This window comes from Hypanus sabinus, chromosome 19 (genome assembly GCF_030144855.1).
Source record: "Hypanus sabinus isolate sHypSab1 chromosome 19, sHypSab1.hap1, whole genome shotgun sequence".
Taxonomy (NCBI): Eukaryota; Metazoa; Chordata; class Chondrichthyes; order Myliobatiformes; family Dasyatidae; genus Hypanus; species Hypanus sabinus.
In genome coordinates, this window is record NC_082724.1 from 56810360 (window position 1) to 56833131 (window position 22772).

The following is a 22772-nucleotide window of genomic DNA, read 5'->3' on the forward strand; positions in this document are numbered from 1 at the left end:
ATGATCAACACAATTTTATGAAGTTCTGTTGATCCTTTCAATGTATTTGGAAGAATTTTCACTGGAATAAACTCTACAGCAGAATGGTTTTTGGCTGGTGTTATGAAAGTTTTGAATTTTGCGCAATGTTTGAAATAATAAACATTCAAAATCAATAATTGTCTTGAATCAAGAATTCTGATTGGGGTGAAAACTTTTTCTCCTAGGCTAGGGGTCATGAGCATTCTTGGTTTAAAAAAAATCCACTGGTATGAAGTATTATTTTAAAAGCACCTGACCAGTGAGAATAGCTTCTGAACAGATTAGGCCAGCTGTCACACAAGCTGCTGCTATTACTCACTACCAAGGCCGACATAGCTATATAAAGGCATCCTGAATGCTGCTTTGCAGAAATGCACATCTTGGGGCATCAAGATTCCCTGTGAGTCTTCAAACTAAACTTCATTTCCTCCATGGAGCATTTCAAAGCGCAGGTAAAAGGATTCATTAATCAGTAAGATAGTTTGGAAAAAATGTGTTGTCATAGTGTCTGAAGGTTCAATCCTTTGATAGTAACATTCAGCAAGATTTTTAGTAATTTAAATCTAATATTTCCCAGGAGGCTGTTTCTAAGTTAAAGTAAAGAAGCTATCTTGTCATTAAAATGTTTTGTATGTATTCTGGTGGAAATCTGTTCAAAATGTCTTATTTTTCACAACCTTTACTACAAAAAATATTAAGGCATTAAGAGGCTTTTAAGACTACTTTATTGGGACAATGTCAAAAACTGCATTCTTTATCCTTCCTGAGCCTTGCACATGGCCAGTTCTTCATATTATATGTTGTCAATAGACGTATGAGCCTCTGAGTTGAGTACTAGGATCCTAATGGACAAATGCATAATGTGTTCATCAAAAGTGTTAACTTTGTTAATGCTTCTAAGGTTGAGCATCTAAATTCCTATTACATCTTTCCTGAGGTGGCTGCTACTCATACTTGGGTTTCGGCTATCAGCATGCACTTAAGCACTAACTAACTCCACAATGGATTCAGATTTTTAGGCCAGATTTAATAAGTGACTTCTCTTTTTTCATGTTCTGGGTTTCTTTCAAATGTGGATATGCTGAGAACAGTTTAAATGCACCTCTGTGCAGAAATCAGGTAAAGAACTTTTATCAAAAAAATGCTTGATGTATCTATCTGTTGCATTTTTTTTTGTTCAAACAGCATGGGTGGGTGGAGGCTTTCTTCAGGAAAACCCTTCCTGCTGCTGTTGAGCTTGAGATGCATGGGAGGGATTGCCAGTTAGGTCCTGATGTGTTGATTTATAGAGGTCCAAGATGTCATCCATTGAAGCTTCATCCTCTTCAGGTTGAAAACTGCCCGTGTTTCAGTAATCCCTGCAACAGTTCCACAGTAAAATAACAATAAACCTATATTGTGGATGTTTAAGTTGGAGAAACAAAGAGTTGATACTTTGAATCAGAGATCTTTTACTCTAAGCAAACCTCTTGTATTTATCTAATGTTGATCAGTTCCAGATTCTTGTAATTCTTGAGTAGTTGCTAAATCTGAATTAGATCCATGAAGGTTGCGGTGGCTCATATTGGAACTAAATTTTTTATTCTTGCTTCTAGGCCTGCTCCTACACCCATGATCAAGTCATGGAGATGATGGAATTTCTGATTGAGTATGGTCCAGCAAGACTCTTCTGGGAGCCAGCGGAAGTCTTCCATAAGCTCTCCTGCGTACAGCTTCTGTTGCAGCTTATATCCATTGCTTGTGAGTGGAGGACTTACTATGGCAGGTAGGCTTTGGTCCATAGTTTCAAGTTTTCCTTTTGAAGGATTACATCAAAATGTAGCCTTAAAAGATGTTTGTTACCACTAAATTCTCCTCCATCATCTTAGTCCATTGTCTGTGTTGAACTAGCTTGGCCACTTCAATCATCTATACCCCTTGTGACTAGTCATATTTGGCATTGTCCTCCTGATGTTGCTTTGGTTTTCCTCAGCTTGCTCCGTTTACCTGTGTTCACAGTTGTAAAAAATGGTCAACACTTGGAATTATAACCAGGATAATTTCTTATTTTTTGTAGCTTGTGTGAATGCAGTTTTTTTTTCTCAAACCATGTTTTCCCCAATTATTATGAAAGTACCCTCTATCCACCCAAATTAGAGTTAGCATCTGTTGGTAATGGCAACCCTACTAGTCAGATGCACCATGTTTGGGTTTGAAGATTCCCCCTTCTGGTATCGTTTTCAGAATGTTATAAACTTAATCCTGCATCATGACCTTCAGGTGGCTTTCAGGGAGGGAATAATTAATCAGATAGTTGTTTGAGCTAATCATTTGGCTATTAAGTGCCTTGAACTTGCAGGAGAAAGGGGATTATTAAGTTTTGAGTAGTGATTGGTTCATTCAAGTGTGTGTTTAAGTGCATAAAATTAAGAGCACTTTGTATGAAGTTTGTATTATGAAGTGGATTTAATTTAGAAAAATGTAGTGGGTACTTAAGAGGATTTTTTTTTAAAGCCAGGCTAAAGATTGAGCTTAAAACAGAATACTGGAAATACTCGGGTTAAACAGCAGCATGTGGGTAAAGAGACATATTAATATTTTGGTAAAAGAAATGAGATGCTAGGAAAATAATTATAATGTGAAAGTATAATGTGAAGTAAACAGATGAAAAGGATGAACAGAATTGACCCTCAATGAATTTGCACAACAACATAATCAAATGGCTTGAGATATAACAAAACAAGAAGCCTGAGAAAATGAGCTTTGTGGATCAAATGGGGATGGTCCCAGAGTAAATGTCCAAGAAATAACTGAATGTGTTTCTGGCATGGAAAGTGATTGATGGACATGAAACTGATCTCCAACAAGCCACTTAGCCCAAATTACCATTATTTACCTTTACACACATTCTTCCACTTTAAATTTATGGGGAGATTTGACAAGCCTTGAGCTGTTTCTTCAATACCTGAGCTTCTCTCACCAGAAAAGTGAGAAAAAGTGCTTCTGAAACTTTCCGTTTCTTCTGACAACCATGAGTGGATCTGCTTTGGGAATGTGGAGAGGTATTTGAACAATCTCTGATGCAGCCATGCTAACAGAACATATAGCCATTCTGATCCTATGCGAGCATTCCCATTTTGTTCTTCAAATGAAGATGAAATGGGTTCTGACATGTGTCTCACAGATAAAACTTCAAGCATTTGGCAAAGGAAGTTTCTAATTGAGCCAGAAAGTTAAGTATGAGTCATAAATATTGGTACCCTGGATTAGCTAAGAGAAAATTGGGCCAGTGATCTTGCTCCTATTCACAGTGTAGATTACAATTTGGGTAGATAATGTGTACAGTCCAAGTGTAGTTTTAGTGCAGCAGTTGTTAATTATAATGAAGTAGTAGGTAGTTGTGAAGTTTATAGTCTTGTTGGGAGAACTATTTCTGTATCTTAATTTGGTGGTGACCTTTCACAAAGTGACTTCATTGAATAAAAGCCGTGAGGATTTCACTGATGGGCTTCCTGTGCTTATCAGCGGTACAAACAGTAGCACCAGATTACTAATGAATACTCCGTGTTGTGTTCATTTCACAGTGCTTGCATAACTGATCTTTCTCCAACAATGTAACCAAGGAGCTGTGTGCAAACAATTAACACTTGTAACGAGAGGGAAAATTGCTGACAATTTTCACCGTGAAGCATTACCAGTTTATCAACATTTATTTCACACTCAAATTTCAATCAGGCTTTTATTGATGATGTCAGTGTAAGTGGAATTAGTGAAACTGAAAGGTTATTATCGGAATAGCCAAACAATTATGCTTCGAAAGACAGCCACATCTAACCTAAATGTCTCAAGGCAGACTAGGGTGTTCAAGTTCTGCTCAAGAACTAGCAGAAAAAAACTGGAGAGAACATTGGAAGCAGATGTGTAACATTGGCTGAGATGGTGTAATCCAGAGTGGGGGCTGACCTGTCTGTGTGAATTAACCCTAGTCTCTCACCTAATGGTACCATACACTGAACACTGGCCCTACTTTTCTTAGCTAACCCAGGGTTCCAAGATTTATTAGTTCACATTTAACATAGGAACTTACTTTGTTTAATACTTGAATACCCTTAACTCATAACCACAAGTTCTCAACTGGGCCTATTCGACATGTTCCAACAGCCAGTTTTCAAATCATCAGACTTGGGTTTTACTTCTGTGACTGGCTTTCTCTCCTACCAGAAAGTCATCAGCTCACTGAAACTTAACAGAAATGTTTGCTGATTAGATTGGAATAAAAGGGAGTGTAGCAGTTTTGTATTTAATTGAGAAGCTATGCCTTTAACTGGGAAAAAAATAAATTTGAAAGCAGCGAACTGATGTATAATTTTATATATTTGATTTGAAGAATTGGCACAGATTCCAGGCATTACTGGTTAATTCCAAGCTGCCAGTTGATGACACCTTTGTCTGTATAGTAGCAGGTGTGAGATGAAATTCTCCAGAGTCTGGAGCATAGAATTGAACACAACCGTGTAGCAAGGGAGTACTGGCTGAACTGCTGGCTTTCAGATAATGTTAAACAGGGAAGCTTTCTAACTGAGACCCAATTTATCCCCTCTGGTGTGCATCAAAGTTCCCTGGCTCTTCAAAGATCAGAAGTTTTGAAGATTAAATATTAACCAGAAAATAAAATCACATGAATGGGAAAATGGTGTTCTTTTTCAGTAGAAGATTGAGCAGAGTCTTAAAGTAAATTTCTGTCTAATTATATGTATGTGACCTTATACTACTTTGAGATTTATTTAAATAAGTAAGGTAGAACTTATGAATGCTATAGATAAACAAAGACTGGCAAACAACCTAAATACAAAAGGAGACAAATTGTACACATTTCAAATAAATAAATAACAACTGAGAATGTGAGTTGCTGAGACCTTGAAAGGGGGTCTAGGTTGTGGAAAGAATTCAGGGTTGAGATTAGTAAAGTAAAGATTCCAAAGCCTGATGGTGACAGAGTAATAACTACCCCTGAACCTGGTAGTGTGGGACCTAAGACTCCTGTACCTCCTGCTTGATGGTAGTCACTAGAAAATAGCATGGTCTTGATGGTGGGGGTCGTAGATAATGGATGAACATAGAAATCTACAGCACATTGCACCCACAATGTTGTACCGACCATGAATTCTCCTAATGCATTGCCCTCTATTTTTTCTAAGATACTTCTAAAAGATCCGATTGTATCCACCTCTGACATCCCCCCGTGCCTACTTCTAAGCTCTATTTTTTCTAAGATACTTCTAAAAGATCTGATTGTATCCACCTCTGACATCCCCCCGTGCCTACTTCTAAGCACCTTAAAGCTATGCCATTAGCTGTGTTAGCCATTTCAGACCTAGGAAAAAGCCTCTGGCTCTCCACATGGTCAATACCTCTCATCATCTTATAACCTCTATCAGGTCACCACTCATCCTCCGTCACTCCAAGGAGAAAAGGCCAACCTCACTCAACCTATTCTCATAAGGCGTTCTCTCCAATCCAGGCAACATCCTTGTAAATCTCCTCTTATACTCTTTATATTGTATCCTCTTCCTTCCTATATTGAGGTGACCAGAGATGAATGCAGTACTCCAAGTGGGGTCTGACCAAGCTGTAACATAACCTCAAGGCTCTTGAACTCAATCCCACAGTTGATGAAGACCAACAAACCATGTGCCTTCTTAACAACATTGTCAACCTTTTTTTTAAAAAAAATAAAAAAAACATTGTCAACCTGTGCAGCAGCTTTGTGTGTCCTAAGGACATAGACTCCAAGATCTCTCTAACCCTCCACACTGCCAAGATTCTTACCATTAATATTATATTTTATCTTCAAATTTGACCTACCAAAATGAACCACTTCACACCATGTACCACTTCTCAGCCCAATTCTGCATCCTATTGATGTCCTGCTGTAATGTCTGACAACCCTCCAGACTGTCCACAACTTCCCCAACTTTTGCGTCATCAGCAGACTTACTAACTAACCCTTCTACTTCCTCATCCTGCTCATTTATAAAAATCACAAAGAGGAGGGGTCCCAAAACAGGTCCCTGCGGAACACCTGTGGTCACCAACCTCCAGGCAGAACATGAACCATCCACAACCATCCTTTGCCTTCTGTGGGTAAGCTAATTCTGGATCCACAAAGCAAGGTTCCATGAATCTCATGCCTCCCTACTTTCTAAATGAGCCTTCCATGGGGTACAATATCAAATACCTTTCTGAAATCCATATACTCTACATCATCAATCTGTTTTGTTACATCCTCAAAGAATTCAATCAGGCTAGTAAGGCATGACCTGCCCTTGACAAAGCCATGCTGACTATCCCTAATCAGATTATGTCTCTCCAAATGCTCATAAATTCTGCCTCTCATGATCTCTCCAACAACATGCCCACTACTGAAGTAAGACTCACTGATCTGTAATTTCCTGGGTTATCTCTACTCCCTTTCTTGAACAAGGGAACAATATTTGCTATCCTCTGTTACTCCTCCCATCCCTATTGATGATGCAAAGATCATTGCCAGAGGTTCAGCAGTCTCCTCCCTCGCTTCCCACAGTAGCCTGGGGTATATCTCAGCCGGATCTGGTGACTTATTTAACTTGATGCTTGTCAAAAGCTCCAGCACATCCTTTTTCTTAATGTCTATATGGTCAAGTATTTCAGTCCACTGTAAGTCAACCGCATAATTGCCAAGGTCCTTTTCCCTGGTAAATACTGAAGCAAGGTATTCATTAAGTACGTCCCCTAACTCCTCCGACTCTATGCACATGTTTTCACTATCGCACCTGATTGGTCTTACTGTCCCTCTTGCTCTTCACATACTTGTAGAATGCCTTGGGCTTTTCCTTAATCCTGCTCGCCAAGTCCTTCTCATGGCCCCTTCTAGCTCTCCTAATTTCATTCTTAAACTCCTTCTTTGCAACCTTGTAATTTTCTAGAGCTCAAACAGTACCTTGTTTCTTGAACTTTTTGCAAGCTTTTCTTTTCTGCTTACCTATACTTTCTACATCCTTTGTGCACCGTGGTTCTTTTACCCTACCATCCGTTCTTTGCTTTGGTGGAACACATCTATGCTGCTTTCTTGTGGCAGCACTCCTTTTAAGTGGGTTCAGTGGTGGGAAGGGCTTTGCCTGTGATTAACTGGGCTACGTCCACCAATTTCTGTAGATTTTTCCATTCCTGGGTATTAGTGTTTCCATACCTGGCCCTGATGCAGCCAGTCAGGATACTTGCCATTGCGCATCTGTAGAAGTTTGTCAAAGTTTTAGATAACATGCTGAATCCACACCAATTTGTATGGAAGCAGAGGTGCTGTCGTGCCTTCTTAGTGATGGAATAGATGTAATGATATCTTCAAACACGTAGGTATAATGCGATAGACATGAGCAGGTGTCCACTTGGGAGTCCAAAACTATTCCTCCTGAATATATAGCTAAAATGCCATTGCTGCTGGAAATTTAAAATAAAAGTAAAAACTAGTTGTAAGTCTTAGCAGGTCAGGTAGAATCTGTTGAGAAAATGATGACCTTTTGGCTTCAAGCCCATACATATGTTCACCAATAAATCCAAGAAGGTACTTGCTCTGAGGATATGGAACTCATTGTATATGTAGTTGAGACAAATAACATCGCTACATTAGGAGGATCTAAAATCTGCGAGGAGAAATGATGGAGTACTTTTGGGTGAAGTTTGTGTGATCTGTGGGCTGTTTGTACACTAAACAGCCTTTCACTCTGTCATCCTTGAAATCTGGTGAATTTTTTGTTGACTCTTCTTCCCTTAGGCACATGGCTGAGATCAGAAAAATTGTATATTCAGTATAGTAATTTATGTCCCGTAATCATCCTATCCACAGCTGTGGGAGTATGTAATGTAGGATGTCTACTAAGTTTGAGCTTGTGTGAGTATTCTAATTCTGCATGCTCTCCTTCCTTCAGGAGTGACACTGTTCGTTCTGCTCTAGATGTACTGGCTGTCCTCACTGTGGTTTCCAAAACTCAGCTTCTACTAGCAGAACCTGTAGGTGTGATGGATGAAGGGTCAACTCCTGTGACTGCTGTGGGTGAGTGAAAAGTTATCAGTAAATGTGAACTGATGCCAAATGAATCTGAATCCGCATTTAAAACTTAAGAAAGAAGTTTTATTTATTGGTGTCTTTCTTGAAAATAGTGCTGCCAGTTTAGTGCCTAATGGCTGTGTGTTTAAGCAAGTTGTTTAAATTGTGTTGAAGCATGCTGTCTAGATCCAGGAGGGAAGGTAGGGGGAGGGGGACTTTTTATCTACATTGCATCACTAAATCCTCTGGTCTACGTTCTTGTAGCACTTAGTAAAACTATCATAAGCAATAAGTTCTATGCTTCATTCTTCTGAAGGACGTTGGGATCAAAAGAGTCTCAGGATCCAGCAACCCCCACCGCTTCCCACTCCCTTTACCCTACCATTAAGACCTTGTGCCTGTGGCTGCTCAGAAGTGTTGGAAGAAATGAAGAGACCTCATGCTTCCTGTGAAGTCTGAATAGTTACAGTGTATTGGAAGAAACTTTAAGGAGAGCTCTTTATTGATGATAGTATGAGTCTTATCAGTAATTGAGCCATTGTTGGCAATTCGATAAAAGAAGAGTAGTGGGTGTAGAATGCTGGGGTGCAGTTTTTAACATGAAGATGTTAGCGAGGCTGAATTTAGAATATTGTGTCCTGTTTTTGTCACCCTGTTAAAGATGTCATTGGGCTGGAAAGAATGCAGAGCAGATTTTCTGAGAGTGTTGCTGGATCTTGAGTCTTGAGTTATGGGGAGGTTGAAGTGTTTGAAATCTTTTATCATTGGATCATAAGAGAATGACACACGATCTTATAGAGGTGTATAAAATTGGCAGGGTCATAGAATGAATATGTGCCGTCTTGTTCTCCCAGGATTGAGGATTCAAGAACTAGAGTGTATGGGTTTTAAGGTGAGGGGGGTGAAATTTAAAAAGAATGGGAAGGGATGCCTTTCAGCCAGAGGGTCAGGGTATGGAATGAGCTGCCAGAAGTGGGTAAGGCAGGTATATTGGCAGTATTTAAAAGGTATAAAGGTATTTGGACAGGAAGAGTTAAGAGGGATATGGGCCTAGTGCAGGTAAATGTGTCTTCCTTGGAATAGAAATCGATGTGAACCAGTTGGGCCAAAGGGTCTGTTTCTATGCAGTAAGATTTTGTGCATGACCACAGTGGTGCGTGTGACCATTTGTAACTAGTTTCAGTTTTGAGTTGTAGTGTTACGATATTTACAGCTCTATGCATTTGTTCATTTAAAGCACTTCCTTTCTTTCGCAGGGATGAGTATTATCCTTGGAGTTGCTGAGGGGGATATCTTTGCAAATGATGCAGAGACACAGAAGTCTGCACTTCAAGTCATCATCAATTGCGTTTGTGGGCCTGACAAACGTATCTCCAGCATCGGCAAATTTAACTCCGGAACCCCTCGGCGCAAGAGTCTGCAGAACCCCAAGAGTTCAGAGAGTGTGCTGACCAAGATGTGGGACATGGTTCAGGCCAACAACGGCATTAAGGTGCTGCTGTCCTTGCTGACCGTGAAGACACCCATCACTGATGCAGACCAGATTCGAACCTTGGCTTGCAAAGCCTTGGTGGGCTTGTCGCGCAGCAGCTCTGTCAGGCAGATCATCAGTAAGCTGCCTCTCTTCACCAGTGGTCAGATCCAGCAGCTGATGCGGGAGCCCGTGCTTCAGGACAAGCGGCATGAGCACGTCAAGTTCTGCAAGTATGCGTCTGAGTTGATTGAGCGAGTCTCAGGGAAGCCCCTGTCCATTGGCTCGGATGTCTCGCTGGCCCGGTTGCAGAAGGCAGATGTTGTGGCCCAGACACGGATCACCTTCTCCAAGAAGGAGCTGCTGCTGCTCATCCGCAACCACCTTGTGTCCCACGGGCTCAACGACACTGCCTCAGCACTCACCAAGGAGGCAGACCTTCCGAGGACACCAGCCATCCAGGCTGCACCACCTCACGCCTCGGCTTTCACACCGGTTGCCACCGGTAGTTCCCCAGTCGCTTTGCCCAGGACTCTAAGACTGGCCAGCAGTATTGCCCCTCGAGCCATCAGCCTGAATGCGTTTTCAACGCCCTGCCCATCAAAGGCAGCGGCTTCTCAAGCACCCCCCTCCGTACCTGGGCCGTCCTGCCCTAACGGCTCACCGATAATCGGCAAGATAAGCTTCTGCAAGGAGAAGCCATCTCCCAGCAACAACACCACCAGCCTGAAGAAGCAGAGACTGATTCGTCAGAAGTCAGACTATGGTGCTTACAACCAGACTCCAGCTATCAAAAAGCAGCTGGACCGCCACTTACCATCACCACCGTCTTTGGATAGCATCATAACAGAATACCTACGGGAGCAACATGCCCGCTGCAAGAATCCTGTCGTTACATGTCCCCCCTTTTCCCTCTTCACCCCCCACCAATGCCCAGAGCCAAAACAAAGACGTCAGGCACCACTAAATTTCACGTCCCGAGTGACGCACAGAGCTGCCTTTCCAAAGTATGGTGGAGTGGATGGTGGTTGCTTTGATCGACATCTCATTTTCAGCAGGTAACAATTCGCCTGAATTAACACTTTGATCAAAAGTCTTTACAAAGATTTAGCTAACTTGCAGTCCCCACGGTTTATAGAGAGTGAGGTTGTGTTTGTGTGGATTGGCAAGTGTCTTTTGACCATAAAAGGAGTGGACCATTCAACTCATCAAGTCTTCTCCACCATTCTATCATGGCTGATTTATTATCCTTCTCAATCTCATTCTCTTGCCTTCTCCTCACAACCTTTGATGCCCTAACTGGCAAAGAATATCAACCTCCACTTTAAATATACTCAGTTACGTGGCTTCCACAGTCATCTGTGGCAATGAATTCTACAGATTCATTGTCTCAGTTCTTCGAATACAGGCTCAGAGCCATCTTACGCTCCTATATGTTAACTCTTTCATTCCCAGAATTATTCTCATGCACCTCCTCAGGATGCTCTCCAATACCAGCGTCTTAGATAAATGGCCCAGAATTGCTCGCAATGCTCCAAATGAGGTTTGACCAGTGCCTTATAAAACTTCAGCATTACATCCTAGCTCATACATCCTAGTCATCTCAAACTGAATGCTAACAATGAATTTGCCTTCCTTACCACTGACCCAATGTGCAAGTTAACCTTTGGGAAATCTGCACAGGGACTCCTAAGTCTCTTTGTGCCTCTGATTTTTGAATTTTTCCAGCTTAGAAAATAGTCAATGTTTACAGTAAATTTATTGTCAAAGTACATATATGTCACCATGAGATTCATTTTTTTGGTGGGCATTCATAGTAAATACACAAGACACAATAGAATTGATGAAAGACCGTACCCGGGTGGACAAACAGCAAAATGTGGAAAGGAAGAAAGAGAGAGAGAGAGAAAATAGATAGATAGATAGCAATTGCATGTTGAGAACAAAATGAATAACTCCATAGGTTATGAGAACAGCTCAGTAATGAGACAAGTGAAGTTATCCCCTCTGGTTCAAGATCCTGATGTTCATGAAACTGGTGGTGCTGATGTTCCTGTACTTTCCTCCTGATAGCAGCAGCGAGAAAAGAGAATGGCCTCAGTGGCAGGGGTTCTTGATAATGGATGTTGCATCCTGCGTCAGCACTCTGTGTAGATGTGCTCAGTGATGCAGAGGGCTTTTCCCTGGGCCATATCCACCACTTTTTGCAGGCTTCTCCGTTGAAGGGTATGTGTTTCCATACCTGGCCGTGATGCAGCCCTCAATGTACTCATCTACACATCTGTACTCAGCCACACATCTATAGAAGTTTGTCAAAGTTTTAGATGTCCTGCTGAATCTTTGCAAACTCTTAAGGAAGTAGCAGTGCTGCCATGCTATCTTCGTAATAGCACTTGCATGATGTCCCAGGAAATAATAATACGGAGGAATTTAAAGTTACTGACCCTCTCCACTTCTGATCCTTCTATGTCTTTAATTCTTTATCAAAGTGTATTACCATAAACATCCCTACACTATATTCCATCTGGCACTTTTTTGCCCATTCTCTCAATCTGTTGAAGTCCTTCTGCAGATTCCCTGCTTTCTCAGTACTACCTGTCCCTCCACCTGGCTTCGTATTGTCTGCATACTTGGCCACAAAGCCATCAATGCCATCATCCAAATCACTGACATTCAACACGGAGAGAAACAGTCCCAACACTGACCCTTGTGGAACACTACTAGTCATCGGATTCAACCACAAAAGGCCCCCTTTATTCCCACTTTTTGCCTGCATGCTAGTATCCTTCCTGTAATACCTTGAGCTATTATCTTGTTAAACAGCCTCATGCATAGCACCTTGTCAAAGGCCTTCTGAAAATCCAAGTAAACAACATTCATTGACTCAATCTTGCCTGTTATTTCCTCAAAGAATTCCACCAGATTTGTCAGGCAAGGTTTTCTCTCAAGGAAACCATGCTGACTTTAGTCTATTTTATCATGTCCTCCAAGTAGCCTGAAACCTTGTCTTTGATAATGGACTCCCAACATCTTTCCAACCACTGAAGTTAGGCTAACTGATTTATAATTTCCTTTCTTCTTCCTGCCTCACTTTTTAAAAGAGTGGAAGACATGAACATTTTCCAATCCTCCAGAACCATTCCAGAATCTAGTGGTTCTTGAAAGATCATTACTAATGCCTCTGCAATTTCCTCACCTACCTCTTTCAGAGCCCTGGAGTGCAGTCCATCTGGTCCAAGTAACTTACTTACCCTTATTGATAGTAATTACATTCACTTCTACCCTCTGATTCTCTTGAATTTCTAACATACTGTTAATGTCTTCCACAGAGAAGATGACACAAAATATTTAGTTCAACTTTTTTGTCCCCCAGTACTAACTTCTACAGTGTTATTTTCCATTATATATTTTTAAAAACTTTTGGTATCTTTTATGATATTGGCTAGCTTACCTTCCTTATTTTCTTTTTTTTCTCTTCATGACTTTTTTTTGTTAACTCTGTTTTTAAAAGCTTCCCACTTTTTTGCTGTATTATACGTCTTTTTTTCCTTTTGCACTGTCTTTGACTTGTCAGCCATGGTTGCTTCATCCTCCTTTTAGAATACTGCTTTATCTTTGGAATGTATCTTATCTGCACCTTCTGAATTTTCCTCAGTAACACCTGCCATTGTTATGCCGTCATCCCTGCTAGTATCTTCTTCCAATCAACTTTGGCCAACTCTTCTCTTATGCCTTTAATTCCCTTTACTGCACTGTAATTCTGATACATCTGACTTTGTCTTTTCTCTCTCAAACTGCAGGGTGAATTCTATCATCATGATCACTGCCTCCTGAAAGTTCCCTTACCTTAAGCTTCCTATTCAAATTTGGGTTCATTACACAACACCCAGTCCAGAATTGCCTTTCCCCTAGTTGGCTCAGCCATAAGCTGCTCTAAAAAGCTATCTCGTAGGCATTCTATAAATTTCCTCTCTTGGGATCCAGCACAACCTGATTGTTCCAATCTACCTGCATATTGAAATCACCCATCACTATCGTAACATTGCCCATCTTGCTTGCCTTTTCTGTTTCCCATTTGTAATTTGTATCCCACAACCTAGCTACTAGTTGGAGGCCTTTATATAACTCCCATCAGGGTCCTTTTATCTACATCTTCCGATCCTGTCACCACTTGGATATGATTTCATTTTTTTTAGCAACAGAGCCACCCCACCCCCTCTGCCTACCTGCCTGTCCTTCAATACAATGTGTATGTTAAGCTCCCAACTACCTGCCACTTTCTAATTGTGCTACCTTATTCAGTATGCTGTGTGCATTCAACTGTAATATCTTCAGTCCTGTTTTCATCACCCTTTTCGATTTTGCCCACATGTTACATTTCAAATCCCACTTTGTCCATCATCTCACTCCAGCTTTGTCCATCATCTGCCTGTCCTTCCTCAGTCACACTACAAACTGCATCTACGTACTAACTACCCCATTCCTGAGGCCTATTAGTCCAATTCTCATTCCCCTGCCAAATTAGTTTAAACCTTTCCCAACAGCTCTAGCAAATGTACCCACAAGGATATTGATCCACCTTGTGTAACCTGTCTTTTTTGTGCAGGTCATACCTTCCCCAAAAGTAATCCCAATGTTCCCAAAATATGAAACCCTACCCCCTCCACCAATTCATTCATCTGTAAAATCATCCTATTCTTACCCTCACTGGTGTGTGGCACAGGCAGCAATCCAGAGATTACTACCCTGCAGGTCCTTCTTTTCAGCTTTCTACCTAACCCCTATATTCCCTCTTTAAGACTTCCTCCCTTTTCCTACCTACATGGTTGGTACCAATATATACCACAGCTTCCGATTGCTGAACTTCTTTCTTTAGAATGTTGTTGTCTGGAACCTAGATATCCCTGACCCTAGCACATACCATCTAGATTTCTTTTTCAGATCCACCGAATCTCCTGTCTGCCCCTCTAATTATGTAATCTCCTATGACAACTGGACCCTTCTTCTCTCCCCCACCCCCACCCTTCCCTTCTAAACCACAGAATCAGACTTGGTGCCAGAGCCCTGCTTTCTGCAGCTTATCTCTTGCAGGTCATTCTCTCTTTCACCCCCTCCCCCCAATCCAAAGTGATAATACTTTTTATTGAGAGAAACGGCTAGAGAGGTACTCTGTACGGGCTGCTTCCCCCCCCCCCCCTTACAGACACCCAGATACCTGTCTCCTGCAACTTTGGAGTGAATACCTCCCTGTATCCATTGCCTCCTCATTCTCCCGAATAAGTCAAAAGTCAACCAGTTCCTTAACACGGTCTCTAAGGAGCTGCAGCTCGATGACTTTTGTGCAGATGTAGTTGTCAGAAAGACTGGGGTCTCCCAGTAGGTGATTAAATTTTAGGTTTAAAAAATGTAATGATAATTTCCAGGTTTTTAAACAAGTGATTCTCACTGCCAACATTTATTTCTAGTGGAGCTTTGAAAACAGATTGTATTAATTGACATCAAATAGGTAATATCCTTAATGCAATTCAATGAGCACTTTTGTAATTGATTCTGCAGTTATGATTACATTTGAGCCACTTGGATAATGTAGGCTTTGTTAGAGGTTAACAGCTATTTTTTTTACATGATTTACTTAATTCCACCTGTAGCCTGAGTATTTACAGCTGGAATCTATAATTGTAGATTAGAGTGTTGCACGTGGTGCTTGCAAGCTCAATTTCAATGTTTAAGAGAAGTTTTGATAGGTAAACAGATGGTAGGGGTATGGAGGGCTATGGTCCGGTAGGTCGATGGCAGTAGGTAGTTTAAATGGCTTGGCATGGACTTGATGGGCCAAAGGGCCTGTTTCTGTGCGGTGATTTTCTACAACTTCTATAAAGTGTAGAAGGTATATTGCCAAAGACTCTCTGAGTAACATCTCTGAACCCTGCAGCCTGCACCACCCAGAAGGGCAAGGGCAACATAAAAAAAATGAACATTATATCCAAGTATCCCTTGGTGTTAGGAAGTTGTAGTACACCTGCAAGTTACATTATATTCAAAAGCCTGGAACTCTTTATCTACCATCAGTGTTATCTCTAGACCAACTAGCGATGGATGAGCAGTCAGTGTGGACTTTGTCAGCAATTTAGCACCTCATCAAAAATGTGACTTCTTCAGAAAAGCAAAGCACTGGCTTAGTCTACTTGTAAATATGTCTAAAACTATTTTCCATCTTTTGGCTTCCTACTTAGATTTACGACTTTGATTCTGTCATTTCTCAAGACCAGAATTAATAGGAGTTTGAACAATCACTAGTTTCTGTGGAGTTTTGTTATGTTCAAAGTTCAAAGTAAAACTTATCAGAGTACATACATCTCCACATACAACCCCAAGATTCTTTTTCTGCAGACATACTTAGCAAATCCATAGAACAATAACAGTAAACATCAGGAACTGTAAACAAGCAGTGCAAATGCAGAATTAAATAAATAGCAACTAATAATAAGCATGAATTAAGGATTATGTTATATTGTTAAATGGGTAGCTATCCCTTTTGTTCAAGAACCTGATGGTTGAAGGCTAATAATTGTTCTTGAACCTGGTGGTACGAGTCCTGGGGCACCTCTACCTTCAACCTAATGGCAGCAGCGAGAAAAGAGCATGGCCTGGGTGGTGAGGATCTTTGATGATAGATGCTGCTTTTCGACAGCAGTATTTCATGTAGATGTGCTCGGTGGTTGGGAGGGATTTACCCATGATATACTGGGCCAAATCCACTACCTTTTGTAGGATTTTCCACTCAAAGGCATTGGTATTTCCATACCAGGCCAGTACACATCTATAGAAGCTTGCCAAGGTTTTCAATGACATGCCAAACCTCTGTAGACTCCTGAGGAAGTAGAGGCACTGTCGTGCTTTCTTCGCAATAATAATTATATGATGGGTCCAGAACAGGGTCTTTGAAATGGTGACATCCAGGAATTTAAAGTTACTAACCTTCTCCACTTCTTATCCTCTGATGGTTACTGGCTCATGGACCTCTGGTATCCCTCTCCTGAAGTTCTTTGGTTTTATTGAGTGAGAGGTTGTTCTGGTTGTTATTACACCACTCGGCTAAGTTTTCAATCTCCCTTCCATGTGCTGATTCAGTCCACTTTGATATAGTCCACAACAATGGTGTTATTAGCAAACTTGTATATATTGTTGGAGGTGTAAAGTGAATACAGCAGGGGGCTAAGTACACATTCATGTGCTGGTGGAGATTGTGGAGGAAATGTTTCTGTCAATCACAGCTGACTGGGATCTATGAGTGAGGAAATCTAGGATCCAATTGCACAAGGGGATACTAAGGCCAGGTCTTCATTTTTACTGATTAATTTTGAGGCGATGATGGTATAAAAATGCCGAGCTATAATGTTATAGCCTTTATTTAGGCGGTTTCACAAAGACATCACAAAATGGCTAGTACTAAAAGCAAAAATGGCATTTATGGGATTCCTGGGGCCATAATTTTAGATTATATGGTTAGAATTTTGTTTTGTATCTAATTTGTACTGAACCTGATCTAGGAATGGTTAGGTAATGTAGGGGATGTTTAACTTGCTATCTGATGGATGCTCCATCTGTGTTCACATGAAAGATGTTATGTTATTCTGCTCTAACCCAGATTGCTGGTGCCTGACAGTACAAGGTAAATACAACTCTTCAGTTTCCATATTAGCCCAAAAATAAGTTGCTGGCATTCTGCACACTTGAGATGAACAGTGACATTTATCACCAAGTAACACATACGGAATGCTGGAGGAACTGGGCAGGTCAGGCAGCAACTATGGAAATGAACAAACAGTCAATGTTTCGGGCCGAGAAAGGAAGGGGGATGAAGCCAGAATAAAAAGGTGGGGGAATGGCGGAGGAAGATAGCCAGAGGATGACAGGTAAAGCCAGGTAGGTGGGAAAGGTAAAGGCTGGAGAGGAAGGAATCTGATAGGAGAGGAGAATGGATCATAGGAGGAAGGACACCAGGGGGAGGTGACAGGCAGATGAACAGAGGTAAAAGGCCAGAGTGGGGAATAGAAGGGGGGGGGGGAGAGTTTTTTTTAATCCAGAAGAGGAAATCAATATTCATCCCACCAGCTTGGAGGCTTGCAAGGGAGGAGGAGCAACACATTATCTTCTGTCTGAATAGTTAAGTTTGTTTGCAGTGTCTGTATCTGTACACATCTTCAGTGGCTAATTACAAGAATTGGGTTTGATTCCGATGTTTTAATTGAGCCTATTACTCAACTTCATACTTTATAGATGAGATGTCTAACCTGACTTTGACATAGATTAGTAAATGCAGTGGTGGAGGTAGTCCAAATTATTGGGACATGTTTCTGTATCAGTGCAATTTTTGATTTGATCTTTGAGTTCTGTTTTCTTTGGAACTTCGGACTTTCCCCCCTGGGTAACTTATAGTGGGGTCATAAGAGCATTGAGCTTTCATAAATGGTACTAAGTTACAATAAATGGATTGTCTGTCAGTGCTTATAGTGAATACGGTGGTGATGAGGGATTTGGTTAGATCATAGTGAAATTCAGAGAGCCAGCTGTTAATATTAATAAATTTCTTGAGATTTGGGTCCAGTGGACACCATGTTGTCTGCCTGTTTGAACCTGGGATGGTGTCAGTAGGTGGTCATTTATGTAACTTGTAAATAGTGATACTAGTTTAAAGTCCTGTGGAAGACCATTATTACTTATTATTTTGCAGTTGTAATTTCCAGTGATGTTTATCCTGAAGGTGTGGTGCTGAATTAACTGGGTAATACCTATTTGAAATTTTGTTCCATGTCTAATGTGTACTGAACCTGGGCAACACGATAGCTTAGCAGTTAGCATAATGCGCCAACGACCTAGGTTCAATTCTGCCACTGTCTGTAAGGAGTTTGTACGTTCTCCCTGTGACCACGTGTTTCCTTCAGGTGCTCTGGTTTCCTCCTACATTCCAAAGGCGTGCGGGTTAGTAGGTTAACTGGTCACATGGGTATAATTAGGCAGCATGGGCTTATTGTGCCAGAAGGGCCTGTTACTATGTTGTCTGTCTAATTATAAAATGTAAATTATTTTTTTGTCTTTTAAGCACTGTGACATGACGCCAAGTGCTGTCATAGCCATCAGAGATAATAGTCTTTCCAATTAGCATTGGCAGCCATGTTATAGAGAGGTATCTGCTCATGATGAATTCACTGCCCTTGAAACTCGAGCCTTTCCTTCATTTTGATCCTCCGATTGCCTCCATACAGACTAAGCGGCAAGAATATGAAGGGCAGAATATGATTATCTTGTAGCTATAGGGCAATTCTTATGACTTTATGGGTTTAGGATTCTGATAACTTTGTGTTGTTTCTGTAAGAGTTTGGCAATTATGCCTGCTTTGAATATAATGAAGAAGCTCACATATTTTATATAGAAGCAGAAACTGCTGGAAACTTGACAGGTTTGTGGAGAGAGAAACCGGTACTGTTTCTGGTCAGAGACCATTCATCAGAATTGGGAGAGCAGCAGGTTATTTTAAGTTGCAGGACAGGTGGTGAGAGAAGGAATCGAGCCCAGAGGGAATGTTTGTGATGGAGTGAGGCCAGGTCAACTAGTTGAGTGGGGGTAATTGTAGAATGATTACACTTGTGTTTGTTATGTGCTGCTAGTAGCAAGACTGCGGGATTTGCTGAGGAGGTTAGACTTCACTGATGGAGAGAGGGAAACCAAGTCAATTTCATGGATGATTTGCAAAATAGACTATGCAGACCCATTGTCTCAGCCTGCTCTTGCCCCACTCTATTTCTTTCTTTCTTATCACTATTCTTTCTGTCTAGTGCCTTCTCATTTATCTCAGCGAAACTGTGGAGGCCCTCCACCACTTTGACAGTTTCCAATTCCCTTTCATTGTCACCCTGGATGTATATGATTCTTCTACACCACCATCCCACATCAAAAAGGTCTGAGGGCCCTCTGTTTCTTAAATAGATACCTAACCACTTCCACCAGCACAATCACCTGGCTGAACTTAACCTCACATTGAACAGCTTCTGCTACAGTTCATTTTCTCTAGATCAAAGATTGTAGCTTTGGGAGTTCACATGGTCCCAAATTTTACCTGAATTATGTGGGACAAATGAAGTGATTTTCATTTCAGCTACACAGGGGCCCACTCCTTCAGCTATTTTACTAGTACACAATGACTGCAGTGGTGGTAGTTACACAGAACTGAAATTCCGTTGCTTTTGTGGTCAGTTTCCACCCTGTTCTAACCTCTACATAGTAAATCTTGAACTCTTTTCTTCACTTTCTGAATCTCTGAGCTAGCTACCAACATCCATTGGTCACAAACTCTCGCAACTACCTGATTATACTTCTTCCCTACTTGCCTCATGTAATGTCTCCTTTTGCCTTTATTAATTCCTCTGTCTCAGTCGCATTTATTTCAACACACTAAAACATGAATCCACTCAAATGCTTCTGAAAGGTTCATTTCCTCAGGCATGGCGTCTGACTATCCAAATGGACAGTGTCCCTAAGTGCATCACACCTATTAATTTTGTCTCTGCTCTTTCCTTTCCCCTGGACAGCAGAGAGAGTTTCCATTTTGCATCTCACTAGCCTCTACATCCAATCTCTGCCACCTCGCACACCTTCCTTTCCCTCACCTCCCCTTTCACCATTTGAAAGGGATCCATCCCTTCAGGTCCCTGGTCTGCTGTTCTGTCCCCAGCTACCACTCCCTATCGAATGGCACTTGCCCCTGCAACGTCCTTTTACCTCTTGCCTTCCTACCATGCTTGCCCCCAGAGTAGTGATTCGCTTGCACTTGGTGTACTGCATTCCGTGTGTAGTTCACTGTCTGAAAAAAAAACAAATGCAGATTAGATGAACTGTTTGTGGACCACCTGTGTTCAGTCCACAGAAGTGATCCTGAGTTTTTGGTTGCCTTGTCACGCCATTTTAACTTAACACCCTGCTCTGTCTGTAACCTGCTGGACATTTACAAAACTAAACAAACATTTGAGAAAAACACCATCTTCTGTTGGGACACTTTTTAGCCTGCAAGACTTGATCATCAAATTTAGTTTTCGTGAGGTTTTTTCTTAACCATATAACAATTACAGCATGATAACAGGCCATCTCAGCCCTTCTTGTCCTTGCCAAATGCTTACTCTCACCTAATCCCACTGACCCGCACTCAGCCCATAACCCTCCATTCCTTTCCTGTCCATATACCTATCCAATTTTGCTTTAAATGACAATATCAAACTTGCCTCTACCACTTCTACTGGTAGCTCATTCTTTACTCAGAGAGCTACCACTCTCTGAGTAAAGAAATTCCCACTCATGTTACCCTTAAACTTTTGCCCCCAAGTCTCAATTCATGGCCTCTTGTTTGAATCTCCCCTACTCTCAATGGAAAAAGCCTATCCATGTCAACTCTATCATAATTTTAAATACCTCTATCAAGTCCCCCCTCAACCTTCTACGCTCCAAAGAATAAAGACCTAACTTGTTCAACCTTTCCCTGTAACTTAGGTGCTGAAACCCAGGTAACATTCTAGTAAATCTTCTCTGTACTCTCTGTATTTTGTGGACATCTTTCCTATAATTCAGTGACCAGAACTGTACACAATACTCCAAATTCAGCCTTACCAATGCCTTGCTATTTTTGCCTGCCATCTTTTTTTATAGACTAAACACTATCGGACAATGTTAGCAGCAGGTTACACAAAAATATGTAATCTTATCTTTAACTGTTCTGATCTCTCTCTTGCACTATCACCCTCTCTCACTACACTGGTAATGTCTTTTGATTGGCTATGTCATGCAGCAGCAATAAAGTGATAATGAATTTAATAAGGCTTTCACTCTCTCTTTCAGATGGTCTTTGGTTTCATACACCTGATTCCTTAGAGTCATGCACAAGTAATATCTTGTATCATTGATCATTTCTAAAAGTGTTTCTGTGTGTCTTTGACCCTCACTGTTGTTCATGGAGGCTGTTGAAGTTGGTCACCTCTAAATTAGTGGCATTCGTTAGGAGGGGTGTTGATACTCGATGGGAGGGCTTGTATACATTGTTAAACTTGCAATTGTAATGGTTAATACTGATACAGAGATAATTGTTGTAACGTTTAGAGTGTTGTTTAATAGGCCTTAACTGCTTGGGATAGTAAAAGTCAATTTATAATTGATGGGAGTGCTTCTCAACCATTTAACCAAACTAGTTATAGTTATGTCTGTTTTCATGTAGGACGTTAAAAGGTAGGTGTACTAGAGTGCTGCTGCATCCTCATTTAATACATAATTATTTACATTATAAAAAAGAACATGAATTCCATACATCACTCACTTTCTTGCTGCAGGTTTCGACCCATTTCTGTGTTCAGAGAATCTGACGAAGAAGGCAGTGGTTTTACGTGCTGTGCATTTTCTGCCCGAGAGCGCTTCTTAATGCTCGGCACTTGTACTGGAGAACTCAAGCTCTATAATTTGTTCACTGGCCAAGAGGAAGCCACATACGCCTGTCATAACTCTGCCATTACACACCTAGAGCCGTCCAAGGTAAGTGACTTATTTGGGGATCAGTCTTTGGCAATTCAAGGGCGATTATGATGCACTTTTATTGATAGACTGCAATCTTTAAAAACTTTGACTAGTTAAGTAATTTTGAAAAATTTGTAGAAAGAAGCAGTCCACAAATGGAATTTTATAATCAGGTAATGTGTAGTGGTTTTTGATGTGTCTGGCACCTGTTACCACTGACAGATTCAATAACTATCTTCATTACGTTTCTTCTGAATCTTCTTCCTAAAAGGGCTTTGTTTCATTCTCTCAGTTTCTTTCTCAGTCTCTTTTCCTTTCATATCTGTATTTGTATTTCAAATTTCCTCCAAATAGGAATCCTTTCATTCGAGGTTAACCATGTATTTTCTACTTCCTACAGTGGACAATTCTGTTTTTGCCCTTTGTACGACTAGAACCATGAGTTCTTCTTGTCAAAACTCAGATTTTAGAATCACATTTCAGTCCAGTACTTTCTACGCTGTTCAAACATAAATGTCTTCATATTTACAACCTCCCAAATTCTGCACTAAATTCAGCTGATCTAGTCAATGAATGATATTCCTATTTCTCGATGGCTTTCTTTGTGTGCCTTCTCTACAGACTCCATTGGCCAGATGGTCTACATCTGTAAAATGTGAACAGGAA

The 22772-nt window shown here is 41.0% G+C and overlaps 1 protein-coding gene across 3 annotated transcripts in view; it reads left to right on the forward strand.

Moving 5' to 3' along the window:
* The window catches only part of LOC132377945 (DDB1- and CUL4-associated factor 1-like), a 98757-nt gene that overhangs the window by 50242 nt on the left and 25743 nt on the right, over positions 1 to 22772 (forward strand). For all 3 annotated transcript variants that reach the window (XM_059944451.1, XM_059944453.1, XM_059944454.1), the window contains exons 12-15: positions 1617 to 1786; positions 7965 to 8089; positions 9340 to 10612; positions 21926 to 22124. In XM_059944451.1, coding sequence (XP_059800434.1) covers positions 1617 to 1786; positions 7965 to 8089; positions 9340 to 10612; positions 21926 to 22124 — 1767 coding nt within the window. The remainder of the gene's footprint in view (positions 1 to 1616; positions 1787 to 7964; positions 8090 to 9339; positions 10613 to 21925; positions 22125 to 22772) is intronic.